This window comes from Polyodon spathula, chromosome 4 (genome assembly GCF_017654505.1).
Source record: "Polyodon spathula isolate WHYD16114869_AA chromosome 4, ASM1765450v1, whole genome shotgun sequence".
Taxonomy (NCBI): Eukaryota; Metazoa; Chordata; class Actinopteri; order Acipenseriformes; family Polyodontidae; genus Polyodon; species Polyodon spathula.
Window position 1 is genome coordinate 51116142 of NC_054537.1, and position 15654 is coordinate 51131795.

The following is a 15654-nucleotide window of genomic DNA, read 5'->3' on the forward strand; positions in this document are numbered from 1 at the left end:
GAGAAGCCATACTAATGGGGGATTTCAACTTCCCCCAAATAAAATGGGAAAACCCGGTGGGTAGCACGAAGGATGAAATAGAAATGGTGGAAATGACAAATGACTGCTTCCTAACACAATTTGTCAAGGCACCCACTAGAGGGGAGGCATGCCTTGATTTAGTCTTTTCAAATAACGAAGATAGAATAACTAAAATAGAGGTCAGAGAACCACTGGCAAACTCAGACCATAACATGGTCTCATTTGAAGTGTTTTTTAAATCCCCAAAAGTAAAGACTAAAGCTAAGGTTTACAATTTTAGAAAAGCAAACTATGAAGGCATGAAACAGAGACTAACAGAAGTAGATTGGAGTAAAATAGAGAAAACACCCACAGAAGAAGGATGGTTGTTCTTCAAAAATGTAGTACTAGAGGCGCAAAACAATTACATCCCTAAAGTAGACAAATCTAAATGTAAAACTAAATTGCCAAAATGGTTTAATAGATCAATTAAAAAAAAAAAATTCAGCGAAAAAAGGCACTTTACAGAGCATTAAAAAAGGACCGAAAAGAAAGTACGCAGAAAGAGTACACGGAACTGCAAACGCAAGTCAAAAAGGAAGTTAGAAAGGCCAAGAGAGAAATAGAAATGAACATTGCTAAGGGAGCTAAAACCAATTCCAAAATGTTTTTCCAATATTACAACAGCAAGAGAACATTCAAAGAGGAGATTAAATGTTTAAGAGATACAAATGGCAAAATCGTAGAGGAAGAAAAAAAAATAGCAAATATGTTAAATGATTACTTTTCACAAGTTTTTACAAAGGAAGATACTGACAACATGCCCCACATGTCATCCAGTTCCTATCCAGTTTTAAATAACTTTAGCATAACTGAGGCAGAAGTGTTAAAGGGACTAGGAGCTCTTAAAATAAACAAATCCCCTGGGCCGGATGAGATCCTCCCAGTAGTACTCAAAGAAATGAAAGAAGTAATTTACAAACCGCTAACCAAGATCATGCAGCAGTCTCTTGACACAGGGGTGGTACCGACAGACTGGAAAATTGCAAACGTAATACCGATCCACAAAAAGGGAAACAAAACTGAACCAGGTAACTACAGACCAGTAAGCCTGACTTCTATTATATGCAAACTTATGGAAACTATAATAAGATCCAAAATGGAAAATTACCTATATGGTAACAGGGTACTGGGAGACAGTCAACATGGTTTTAGGAAAGGGAGATCGTGCCTAACTAACTTGCTTGATTTTTTTGAGGATGCAACATCGATAATGGATAATTGCAAAGCATATGACATGGTTTATTTAGATTTCCAGAAAGCTTTTGACAAAGTCCCGCACAAAAGATTAATTCTCAAACTGAACGCAGTTGGGATTCAAGGAAACACATGTACATGGATTAGGGAGTGGTTAACATGTAGAAAACAGAAAGTACTGATTAGAGGAAAAACCTCAGAATGGAGTGTGGTAACCAACGGTGTACCACAGGGATCAGTATTAGGTCCTCTGCTATTCCTAATCTACATTAATGATTTAGATTCTGGTATAGTAAGCAAACTTGTTAAATTTGCAGACGACACAAAAGTAGGAGGAGTGGCAAACACTGTTGCAGCAGCAAAGGTCATTCAAAATGATCTAGACAAGATTCAGAACTGGGCAGACACATGGCAAATGACATTTAATAGAGAAAAGTGTAAGGTACTGCACGCAGGAAATAAAAATGTACATTATAAATATCATATGGGAGATATTGAAATTGGAGAAGGAATCTATGAAAAAGACCTAGGAGTTTTTGTTGACTCAGAAATGTCTTCATCTAGGCAATGTGGGGAAGCTATAAAAAAGGCTAACAAGATGCTTGGATACATTGTGAAAAGTGTTGAATTTAAATCAAGGGAAGTAATGTTAAAACTGTACAATGCACTTGTAAGACCTCATCTTGAATATTGTGTGCAGTTCTGGTCACCTCGCTATAAAAAAGATATTGCTGCTCTAGAAAGAGTGCAAAGAAGAGCGACCAGAATTATTCCGGGCTTAAAAGGCATGTCATATGCAGACAGGCTAAAAGAATTGAATCTGTTCAGTCTTGAACAAAGAAGACTACGTGGCGACCTAATTCAAGCATTCAAAATTCTAAAAGGTATTGACAGTGTCGACCCAAGGGACTTTTTCAGCCTGAAAAAAGAAACAAGGACCAGGGGTCACAAATGGAGTTTAGAAAAAGGGGCATTCAGAACAGAAAATAGGAGACACTTTTTTACACAGAGAATTGTGAGGGTCTGGAATCAACTCCCCAGTAATGTTGTTGAAGCTGACACCCTGGGATCCTTCAAGAAGCTGCTTGATGAGATTTTGGGATCAATAAGCTACTAACAACCAAACGAGCAAGATGGGCCGAATGGCCTCCTCTCGTTTGTAAATTTTCTTATGTTCTTATGTTCTTATGTTCTTATGTACCTCCTCCATGAAATCAGGGAAAGCTGGGAAGGGTTGAGCTCGGGGAGCCGCATAATGCAGTCAAAAGACGGAAGGGCGTGGCTCTGCCTGCGCTGTCCAAGGGACCTGCAGGTACTCCGCCGCGCGTCCCATGAGCACGGGCAGTATCAGACCCTGCCAGTGACGGTGCGCTAATAACTGAGGCAGCCTCGGAACTAGGGGCCATATCAGCTGGGAATTCAGGCTCCGCCTCGACCTCCATATCCGGAGGGAAAGCGGACTCACCTCACGAGGCAGCGATGGAGAGCGCTTCCTTGTCCAAACAAAACGCCCAGTCAATCCACTCACCCTGCTCTCCCACGGAGGGGTCAGGGGGCGGCATAGATATTGAGACTAGCACAGGGGATGGGTAGGGGGGACCACACAGGAGCCCACGGCCGGAGCCGGTGGGGCCTGCCTCTCCAAAAACTCCATGATCTGGCCGATCTGAGCTTTTATATCCATGATGTCCTGCACCTGCCAGGACTTCTTCAACCATCTAGCCGGAGGCATCGTGGAGCAGGTGCGGGTGGATACAGATGCCTGTGCACAGGGGATCTCCCCGAAGTGGCTGTGTGAAGGCGTCGGGAGGTGTGGCTGGGAGGGGCCCACTGCGGGGGACAAAGAATATCCCTGTGTGACTCTCTCCAGGTGATTCGCAAGCATGATGGCTGAAAAGCCACGCAGATGTCACAGGAGCCTTTCAGGGCTGAGGCATCGTGCTCCGGGCCTAGACACCGAGCGCACATGTTGTGCCTGTCCTCCTGTGGAATATTGGTCCCACAGGCCTCACAGGCATGGAAGCCAACCCTGCCAGTCATAGTGCGGGGTAGATTGACCACAGTGCGCACCCAGGAGCACGAGTAGTGCATGCACCATGTCCACTGAGTACCGTGCAATGATAGATACCATGCACTAAGCACCGCGTGTAACGTGCAGCACCGGTGTAATATGCACCGCATGCACCGCATGCACCGCGAGCACCATGTGCCATGCAGCACCTGGTATAATGAATACAAAAATGACTACAAAAGATTTAGAAGTGAGTAGTTTTTCAAGATTTACGATTATACTGTATTTACAGTATAATCGTAAATCTCGAAAAACTACTCACTTCTAAATCTTTTGTAGTTATTTTTGTATTACTTTAGTATAAATACATGTTAATTTGGATTCATATGTTGTTTTTTTCTGACTTTATGTGAACGAAAAGACACACATTTACCCGTTTTCCCACTGGAAATAGTGATATTTTGAAATATCACTGTCCTGGTCACAAAAGCAAAGTCTGTGGGGAATAATAGCCATTCTCTATACTTTTGAGGCATAAGCAATTAGGAAATAACACTTATTACCCAGGAACAACCAGTGTTTACCAGTGTACACAATAAGGCTCTGGACATTACTAATTAATTCCATAAACACCCTTGCACCAGTCTGTTTTTGTATCCGTTCTTCATTGCACGCCTCTGTCATCACTCACCACTTTGCCACAAGTACTCAGTGTTGTCTTTTCCATGACAAAAATGCTAATGTTTTCAGGGCCAAAATAATTCAGTGTAATTCATGCGTTAAAAGAGCACAACTGTCTCTCGGCTGTTTCGGTAGTACAACATCATAATGGAAAAATGTTATACAGCACTGTCTATTCCTACAATGCATCTTGCATTGAGAAATACAAATTTAGAATCGGAATAAAGGAAATGATTATGTAATACAGTTCACGTGCAGTCATCTTTTGGTAAATTGCATTTTTAGAATCATATCATTATGTACATTATTATAACACTGTATGTTAATCTATTGCCCTTAATACACAAAACCAATGAAATACATCCTATGTAGCCTATATATGACATTTTATTTGTAGTGTTCTGTGGAACACGGGCAGTCGTTTATCCTGGAAAAAATTTAATACAGTACCTGAAAGCACATATACACGTTTATCATGTTTCCCACACAGCACTACTTGTGGTCTGCTCTATTTATATTGTGATTTAGACAATTAAGTAAGCTAGCACCATTAAGTAAATATGGTTTTTATATCAAGTCCCTCCCTCGTGGTATTAGGGAAGAGAATTTGAATACATTTCCATGGATTACCATTATTAATTGTATATAAATGATTCTCACACTGTATCTTTTTCCATTTGATTCATTTTGCGTGCAAAGTCATTTGTCGCTGGTTAGTGAATATAGCAGGTGTACAAAGCACACAGTAACAAGCTAATTTTGAGGCCCTTAGTTTCCTGTACTGAAAACGCACATTTCTATTTACGGGCCGTCAAGTTACTGACCCGTGTAAATATAGCACTGCCCTCACCTGCCGCAAACGGGACTGGACTCCCAATCTTCACTAAAGATAACCACATCACCCAGGTATGCAGCCACATACTGATGTTAAATCTTGTTAAGAGATTTAAGATTCAGTTAAATATTTAGCTAAATGTTAAATCTTGTAACTAGATTTATAAGTTATATCTGATTATACACATTTAAAAAAAAAAAGTATTTATTTTCACAACATTTATAAATCTGGGGAAAAAATACAAGATTTAAGCTAAATCTGGAAAAAAAAAGATAAAATATTAACGCTTTTTTTTAAAAAATTTTTTACACATGGCACCTTATACATATATGTGCCTGCATGCTGTTATCACAGGAGTGGCAAATTTAGACTCACAAGCGCTGCAAGTGGAAAATCGCGAGTTAAATCTTTGCGATGTTAAAGCGTTATTTGCTTATTTAGGGGTTCTTTGATTGGAAAATACTAAACAGGGCTGTCAGTATACATCAGAATGTAATATAAAGAGTGTGTGTGTGTGTGTGTGTGTGTGTGTGTGTGTGTGTGTGTGTGTGTGGATATGATTTAAACATTTAAACGCCGATGCCTGCATAGCATTTAGTGTTCATAAAGATATACCAAAAGCACATCCCTACACAGTATGGTATGTACATTAGTCAAATACTGTGCATGTAACATTAATGCGTTCTCTGTTAGTAAATGGGACACTACATTTAGATTTATTGCTCACCTTAGGCTCACTACTTTACATCGTTCTAACTCCAAATTTAGTGCCCTTTCGTAAATGAGGCCCTATATGGGTAACACTAGCCACATTGAAAACTTGACCATCAACCAATACTATTCACCAACATTGTATAACTGGTGGCCCTACCTATAGCACACAAGATTAATTTAATTCTTACCATTAACTTTGACAGGGGGACTGCGGACCAGTGGACTAGTTGACAGGCTTGTCAGAACCATGGCTGCTGTCACTTTATCCATGTCCACTTCTTCTGACAATTTCCTGTAACAGAGTAAGAGAAACCAGTGTACATCAGCACTGCTGATTTACCTCAATAAAAAAGAGGGGCGATAAACACAAACAGAACCAATTTTACAGGCTTGCGTTTGTGATTTACTCATCTATAACTTTAAACAACCCAAAAATTTAGGATAAAATAATAATAATAATAATAATAAATAATAATAATAATAATAATAATAATAATAATAATAACATTAGAAGCTCATTCATCCGTGACTTCATTGATCTGCAGCTCCCTGACGAGTTTTATCTCTAAAATACAGTACTTCATTACTTCAGACTTACCTGCCCGTGGTGCACTCGCACAAACATACATAAGGATGCATGCATCAGTCTGAAACCTGTGGCGTCGACGCAAAGACAGTAGCGCTACAGCTGGGAGGATTAATTTCTTGGTATGAACAGCAGAAGTATGCCGATTCTGTAAAATTCGTTTTCCTGAGGCAGTTACTTAGTGAATCCCAGAAAACATATTTTGCCTCACTGAAAAAAAAAAGACTATGATTGACTGTGACAAAAATAGAATGATTCTTGGTGGTAAATCTCCCTCCCACCTGTGAGGGCACTAAGTAGCAGAAATAGAGTACCCTGGACTAGTTGACCTGATAATTAATTCCCAAGGTTAAAAGGAAGTCGGTCATCTAGAAAGGGGGTGGAGTTTCAGTGCACTAACTCATCGAACCGGAAGGGAAATGATGTGTCAGCCGCAGATTGGAGAAGCGGCTGCAATCGCTTACCAATGGGTCATGTGTGACGGTGCAAATAGGGGACGGAGCAACCGGATCTGTTCCTTTAATTAAGGACAATTATTGTGAAACATATTGTGAGTGTTTTGTTTCTTTTGTCTCATCTGTAATTATTACTTGTTTTTATTAGAAGACAGTTAATATGTTCCAGAGCTGTCTCCAGAGGCCAGCACGAACCCAGACATCACTACACCTGTGTCACGACATTAATTGTATTAGCACCACGAGTACTGCAGCACGCACCCAGGACTGGTGACCGTGTTTGTATCTTCTGTGTAACTGGACTGTGTTTATTATTTGGGACTGCAAACCCTTTCTTTTGAACAGTGCAATACACATTGCTGTGTATTACCTGGAATTATTGTTTGAGGTCAACAGACCTGGACTACAACAATAAAACATTTCTAATTGGCTATCACTGTCTTGTCTCCTGATTAAGCACTGCATCACTTCTGCACCTGTACCTTGTTAATCACTTTGCCACAAGGACTTTCTCAAGGTTCAAAAGAACGACTTACAACAGTGAATTGTTTAAAAAAGCTGTTATGAAAAAAAACAAAAACTTTTGTTGGTACATATTTTGTTGCAATGTAAGAAAAATTAAAACTACACATCAGGCTTGTTTATTTAGTTTTAAAGTATAACAATAACTAAAATTATTTTATTTTGTGCTTGAAATCCCAGAAAACTAGCAATATTTATCTATCATTATGTCATATTAATGCGTGGAATAAAATAGCAATAACACCTTGTGATATTTCTAGATGATAGATACACAACTGAGTGGTAGATGTACTTATAGAAAGTGCCTATAGAAAGTCTACACACCCTTTCAAAATGTTCACTTTTTGTTGCCTTATAGCCTGGAATTAAAATGCATTAAAATAGTTTTTTTTTTTTTTTTATCTACACATCCTACCCCACAACTGCCAAGTGAAAAAAATATTCCAGAAATTTGTAGAAAATTAATTAAAAACTGAAATAGCTTGGTTGTTTAAGTTTATACCCCCTGTAATAAGAATCCTAAATTAGCCCAAGTGTAACCAATCACCTTCAAAATCACACACCAAGTTAAGTGGCCTCCACCTGTGTTAAATTGTAGTGATTCACATGATTTCAGGATAAATTCAGCAGTTCCTGTAGGTTCTCTGCTGGGTAGTACATTTCAAAGCAAAGACTCAACCATGGAGCACGGTCAACACGATTTTTAGAAGTGGAAGGTGTATGGCACCAGCAAGACCCTGCCTAGATCAGGCCCTCCCTCTAAACTGGATGACCGAGCAAGAAGGAGACTGATTAGAGGCTACCAAGAGGCCAACGGCAACTTTGCAAGAGCTACAGGCTTTTATGGACTAGACTGGTCAAAGTGTGCATGTGAAACAATAGCCCAAGCATTCCAAAAATCTGGCCTGTATGGTGGCAAGAAGGAAGCCATTACTCAAGAAAGCCCACCTTGAAGACCGTTTGAAGTATGCAAAAAAATATTCAGGAGATTCTGTAGCCACGTGGCAAAAAGTTTTGTGGTCTGACTAAATTAAAATTGAACTTTTTGGCCTAAATGCAAAGCATTATGTTTGGCGCAAACCCAACACAGCGCATCACCCAAAGAACACCATCCCTACTGTGAAGCATGGTGGTGGCAGCATCATGTTATGGGGATGTTTCTCATTGGCAGAGACTAGGGCACTTGTCAAGACAGAAGAGAAAGTGAATGAAGCAAAGTACAAAGTACACACAGTCCTTGAGGAAAACCTGCTGCCTTCTGCAGGAAAGCTGAAACTGGGACAGAAGTTCACCTTTCAGCAGGACAACGACTCAAAACACACAGCCAAAGCTACACTGGAGTGACTAAGGAACAAAAAGGTAAATGTCCTTGAGTGGCCCATTCAGAGCCCCGACCTAAATCCAATCAAACATTTGTGGCATGACTTGAAGATTGCTACCCTTCAACGCTCCCCAAGGAACTTGACAGAGCTTGAACAGTTTAGTAAAGAAGAATAGTCAAATATTGCCAAAACTAGGTGTGCATAGTTGGTAGAGACCTATCCCAACAGACTCACATTTATAATTGCTACCAAAGGTGCTTCCACCAAGTATTAACAGGGGGGTGGAGACTTATCCAATTATCATCTTTCAGTTTTGTATTTTTAATATAAAATTTTTTTCTCAATAAAAACTTTTTTCTCCCTTAATGTTGTGGAGTATGGTGTGTAGATAAGTGGAAACAGGGTACTGGGAGACAGTCAACATGGTTTTAGGAAAGGGAGATCGTGCCTAACTAACTTGCTTGATTTTTTTGAGGATGCAACATCCATAATGGATAATTGCAAAGCATATGACATGGTTTATTTAGATTTCCAGAAAGCTTTTGACAAAGTCTCGCACAAAGTCCCGCACAAAAGATTAATTCTCAAACTGAACGCAGTTGGGATTCAAGGAAACACATGTACGTGGATTAGGGAGTGGTTAACATGTAGAAAACAGAAAGTACTGATTAGAGGAAAAACCTCAGAATGGAGTGTGGTAACCAGCGGTGTACCACAGGGATCAGTATTAGGTCCTCTGCTATTCCTAATCTACATTAATGATTTAGATTCTGGTATAGTAAGCAAACTTGTTAAATTTGCAGACGACACAAAAGTAGGAGGAGTGGCAAACACTGTTGCAGCAGCAAAGGTCATTCAAAATGATCTAGACAAGATTCAGAACTGGGCAGACACATGGCAAATGACATTTAATAGAGAAAAGTGTAAGGTACTGCACGCAGGAAATAAAAATGTACATTATAAATATCATATGGGAGATATTGAAATTGGAGAAGGAATCTATGAAAAAGACCTAGGAGTTTTTGTTGACTCAGAAATGTCTTCATCTAGACAATGTGGGGAAGCTATAAAAAGGCTAACAAGATGCTCGGATACATTGTGAAAAGTGTTGAATTTAAATCAAGGGAAGTAATGTTAAAACTGTACAATGCACTAGTAAGACCTCATCTTGAATATTGTGTTCAGTTCTGGTCACCTCGCTATAAAAAAGATATTGCTGCTCTAGATAGAGTGCAAAGAAGAGCGACCAGAATTATTCCGGGCTTAAAAGGCATGTCATATGCAGACAGGCTAAAAGAATTGAATCTGTTCAGTCTTGAACAAAGAAGACTACGTGGAGACCTAATTCAAGCATTCAAAATTCTAAAAGGTATTGACAGTGTCGACCCAAGGGACTTTTTCAGCCTGAAAAAAGAAACAAGGACCAGGGGTCACAAATGGAGTTTAGAAAAAGGGGCATTCAGAACAGAAAATAGGAGACACTTTTTTACACAGAGAATTGTGAGGGTCTGGAATCAACTCCCCAGTAATGTTGTTGAAGCTGACACCCTGGGATCCTTCAAGAAGCTGCTTGATGAGATTTTGGGATCAATAAGCTACCAACAACCAAACGAGCAAGATGGGCCGAATGGCCTCCTCTCGTTTGTAAACTTTCTTATGTTCTTATGAAAAACATCCTCATTTAAATGCAAGAAAATCTGAGGCACTGACACTACAAAATGCGAAAAAAGTTCAAGGGATGTAGACTTTCTATAGGCACTGTAAGTGTTGCATCTGTCGCAATAGTCGGAAAGTCTAGGGTGAAATATACTAAACGTGTAATGCTGTTAGCTATTTTTAAGGGAATGCTTTGCGGGAGCAGTTTCTTTGTGGTTCAGCCTTAGATGAATATGTAATTATTGGCGTTCCTGCATACATTCACAAAAAAAAAGTGTCGGAGATAGTACAAATGACATTTTTCAAATATTAGAATGAGATGTACTAAAGCTGCCGACAACTGAGATACTTAAATCTCAAACTGAAATCTCTACACAGGTCATTCTGAAACACAGACACAGGGTTGAGTTTATTCTCCCCATGAAAGCGGGGGGGGGGGGGCATCAGTCACCTATTGACAAGACGAAGGAAACTGTGTGCCCGGGCCAAGGAGGGGCTCAGAGATGAGCTAACCAGTGTTTAGACATATTGCACTACATTAATAACGACCCACCAATTCAACGATTCAATCAAGATGGCTCTGCGATTAACTAAAAAAAAATGGGACAAGCCAGGGAAGGGGTTCTGAGGTCTGAAAGGAAATGGAAGCTGAACTGCTCGAAGAAGGTTTCCGAATCTTGGAGAAAGTAATGGGAAAGTGTGCTGGAGTCATGGACAACCAATGGTCTGAAGGTGAAATCAGCATTGCAGTAAGGCCTGCTCTTTGTTCTATGAGAGACTGAACCAGTAAACAGGGCACTGCATTGATCTGAAAGCAGGACTTTGTTTCCATGTTGTTTCCAGCTGGGCCTAAGGTCATGTATTAGCTGTTCAGAAAAATTGCAACATGAACACTTTTACAAACTACATAACTTTTCAATTAAAACACATTCTTTGAACTGTGAGTTTATGTATGATCAACAGAGCAATTTCTAGTCGAAAACTTATGACAAGTCAAAGATAATGTTGCAAGACTACTGGAAATCAACAAGCTACTTCCTTTGAAAATAACTATTTCTTGCTGAAAGCCAATGCAACACAATGCCTATGACAAGTACAACCATCTCCATTACTTTTGGTGAACCAGAGAAAGAAGCTGCAGTGTTTGTTGAAATGAGTAACTGAAAGGAGTTACCTCATAAATGCAGAGAATTTGATCACTGCCCCATTTCTGAGTGTCACAGATGGCCGAGTGGGTGACGTCAGAACCAGGAAAGGAATGAACATAAAGACAGAACAGATTCATTGAAATGATGAGACGCTTGCTTGCGCTGGTTTATTGTAAATAAAAGGGTTTTAAACAGACAAAAGACAGGACACGGCACATTCGCCAAAATAAATAGATAACCAAAAAATTGACTTTACTTAACAACATGGTGCACGGACAGACACACTGACAAACACGTGAGTTTTAAATACACAAGTATCGTGCTGGTCCCACCAGCACACAATAGCAATTGTTAAATTAAATTTCTCCTCCTCTCTCTCCCGTTCTCCACTCACCAAACACCCAACCCAGAGTCGGTGAAAAACATGTTGCTTTTATGTAGCTGTACCAAGACTTGATTGCTAATCAATCATTCAATTGGAGTCTCAGTACAACTGCATGTGAATTAATAAAGTGCAATTCCCCGTGCTCACATAGTATTACTTTTTACTTGCACGTGAAGTGCTGTGCAATCCTCGTGCCTAAATACAAATATACACTTTAAACACTTGTGTTACACAGACCCGTTTATATCCCGTGTATCAATGTGTGGGAGGTTGGTGGGCTGAGTCAGGTGGTGGTGGGACCGGCAAAAGACACTCAGGAGGCTTGTTAGGGTTGGCCACCGACCAATATTCCAACAAAATGAACAAAAAGAAAAATAAAAATAGTCAAAATAAATCCCCCACCAGTACCAACGATGTTAAAGGAGGAGGCGAAAATAAAAGGTAAAACTAACAAAAGTCCCGCACACACACTAAAGCATAAACTATAAATAAAGACAAATATTTCACTTGTTGCACTTTGTTACACTGGGTTAATTTGAATATAGAATCAACTGAGTGATAGCATATTGTTTAGTTTGGTAGATCGCGTCTAAACAGAATTAACACAGTAAAACTAATTTGATAAATTAATTATTGGAATGTTGGATTCCATTCTGAATGGGAAGTTGAATTCATTCTCATGCATTTGATATGAAACGTGACCATACAATGAGAAAGAAGTATTGAAAATACTAATACAAAGTAGACACTTTGTGTAATCAGCCATAATTAATATTAGTACATTAACCATGTATGCTAGTAATGTTATGATTGTAATCGTTTGATTAAGGAACCAATTAACTATACTATACTCACTATTCACGGATACTATTCTAACCAATAGCATTTTCTTTCTGTAATATTAGTTTTACCCTTTTTTATTCTTAAATAAAACATTGTTTTATATTTCTGACACATTAAGAACATAAGAACATAAGAAAGTTTACAAACGAGAGGAGGCCATTCGGCCCATCTTGCTCGTTTGGTTGTTAGTAGCTTATTGATCCCAAAATCTCATCAAGCAGCTTCTTGAAGGATCCCAGGGTGTCAGCTTCAACAACATTACTGGGGAGTTGATTCCAGACCCTCACAATTCTCTGTGTAAAAAAGTGTCTCCTATTTTCTGTTCTGAATGCCCCTTTTTCTAAACTCCATTTGTGACCCCTGGTCCTTGTTTCTTTTTTCAGGCTGAAAAAGTCCCTTGGGTCGACACTGTCAATACCTTTTAGAATTTTGAATGCTTGAATTAGGTCGCCACGTAATCTTCTTTGTTCAAGACTGAACAGATTCAATTCTTTTAGCCTGTCTGCATATGACATGCCTTTTAAGCCCGGAATAATTCTGGTCGCTCTTCTTTGCACTCTTTCTAGAGCAGCAATATCTTTTTTATAGCGAGGTGACCAGAACTGCACACAATATTCAAGATGAGGTCTTACTAGTGCATTGTACAGTTTTAACATTACTTCCCTTGATTTAAATTCAACACTTTTCACAATGTATCTGAGCATCTTGTTAGCCTTTTTTATAGCTTCCCCACATTGTCTAGATGAAGACATTTCTGAGTCAACAAAAACTCCTAGGTCTTTTTCATAGATTCCTTCTCCAATTTCAATATCTCCCATATGATATTTATAATGTACATTTTTATTTCCTGCGTGCAGTACCTTACACTTTTCTCTATTAAATGTCATTTGCCATGTGTCTGCCCAGTTCTGAATCTTGTCTAGATCATTTTGAATGACCTTTGCTGCTGCAACAGTGTTTGCCACTCCTCCTACTTTTGTGTCGTCTGCAAATTTAACAAGTTTGCTTACTATACCAGAATCTAATTAATCTTTTGTGTGGGACTTTGTCAAAAGCTTTCTGGAAATCTAAATAAACCATGTCATATGCTTTGTGCAAATGTCGAATTGTGCGAATGTCGATTATTGTCAAGGAAATTCGAGTTCTAAATGATCCCTAACTTAAATAAGGTATATCTCATTTCTCACATTTTGACATCCCTGAGTAGGCGTCTAGAGACTAATTTATATTTCAATAAATTGTATACCTAATTCACTACATTTTGAAGGCTCCGCTGGAAGATCATAGACTGAAATTAACTGGATTCCATTGACAATAATTTAGAAATACTTTCTTTAAACACTCTGTGATGAGTCAAAGGGGTTTCGGTCTACAATTCAGCCTCCCAACAGTAGAAGGCATCAAACCAACTCGGGACTTCCCTTACCAAGGTCTCGTGACCATGATAAAAGTCATCTTTATGAGGGGCGGCACCTTGGTGAGGGGCGGAAGTACGAGTATGTAAATTCCAGCCACTGGAGTCAAGTGAAGTTAAGGATACCTGTCAGTCTGGGATTGGTGATCCACTGACTACCGAGGCGGGGTTTGCATACTAAAGGGAACGTGCTACTGTGTTCGGGGTTGGTCCTGAGGAATAGAGGCAGGTAAAAAAAGGCTGGAGGGAAGTACGTGTGGGGTTGGACTGTGTTATTTACTTTTAATTATGAACTTTACTAACTTTGCTCTTTTCTGTTTTTATTCCTTTTTGTTTCATTTTGGATTGAGCAGATCACGAAGAGGACTAAGAGGCTTCTGTTCCTTTATTTTTGATTACTCCAGCACTCCCTTCCTCACATCCTTCTTTATTGTTTTTTTTTCTTTTCCGTGTAATAATAAATAAAAATTTTATTTTTTTTACATGTAAATCGCTGTCTGGAAAATCAATTTTTACTCACACGCCTCACACGTGGTGTCAGAGTGGGACATGGATCCAGCTACAGTCTTGGCGATGTTTAGGGAGCAGGAGGAGAAGCGAGAGGAGAGGGAAGCGTGGCGCCAGGAACACCTCGCCCAGTTCTTTGGTCAGCTAGTAGAGAAAATCTCGACACCAGCGGCGGAAACAGCAGTTGCCCGTATGTTTTCTTCACAACCAAAGTTACAGAAGATGACTCCGGAAGATGATCCTGAGGTGTTCTTGGTCACCTTTGAGAGAGTGGCAGAAGCAGCAGGGTGGCCCAAGGAACACTGTGCCATGAAATTGGCACCCTGTTTGACAGGAGAAGCGCAAGCAGCTTATAGAGCATTAATGGCCTCGGAGGCCGCGGATTATACAAAAGTAAAAGAAGCCATTCTCTCACGCCTCGGGATCACGGAAGAAACATACTGGTGCCATTTCCGGGAATACCAGCTGTCCAAGGGGGTGGGGCCCCGGGTTGCGGGACAGGGGCTCCTGGATCAGTGCACCCAGTTGCTGCAACCGGAAGAACACTCACCCCAAGAACTGGTGCAGAAGATCGCTATAGAGCATCCATACTACCGCCAGGAAATCGGGAGCGGGTTAAAAAAGGAATCAACCTACCACTGTCGAGAAGGCCATCATCCTGGCAGAGGAATATGACGATGCGAAGGAAGGCGCCGCCTCTGACCCCACTCCTGCACCTAAACTATCCAGGACCAACCCATCAGTGAAGCCCAGAGGAGGTAATCAGACCTTTAGACCATGGAGGTCGAGGTTAGCCCCATGTTGGGTGAGAGAAAACCCCCCTAACCTGTCGGTCACTGACTCACAGGACAAGCAAACTCCGTTGGCGCCTTCTACCCCAGTTTGTTACCGATGCAATGAGCCCTTACATATAGCCAGGGACTGTCCGATGATGGAGGTAGACCTGGCAAGAAGATCCTGGTCGGCAGTAACAGGTAAGAACATTGGGGAATGTTGGGAGGGCCCTTATCAATTAAGAGTACGGAGCGGGGATAAGAGTACTAACGCATTTGTGGACTCTGGGTGTGCACAAACATTGATTCGACAAGCTCTTTTGGAGGGGGTAACCTGGGAGCCACAGAGTAAAGTGGCTATCTCATGTATCCATGGAGAAACTCGGGTTTATCCCACCACTAAAGTTAAACTTACTGTTGATGGTTACTCAGCTTAAGTTAAAGTGGCTGTAGCGCAATGTTTACCATACTCTGTTCTCCTGGGAAGAGACTGGCCGTTTTTTGATCGTATTTTAGGTCGGGAAATGGTTTTAGTTTCTACCAGG

The 15654-nt window shown here is 40.3% G+C and overlaps 1 protein-coding gene across 2 annotated transcripts in view; it reads right to left on the minus strand.

Moving 5' to 3' along the window:
• The window catches only part of znf704 (zinc finger protein 704), a 149989-nt gene that overhangs the window by 62820 nt on the left and 71515 nt on the right, over positions 1-15654 (minus strand). For both annotated transcript variants that reach the window (XM_041248058.1, XM_041248059.1), the window contains exon 3: positions 5687-5790. In XM_041248058.1, the coding sequence (XP_041103992.1) occupies positions 5687-5790 (104 nt within the window). The remainder of the gene's footprint in view (positions 1-5686; positions 5791-15654) is intronic.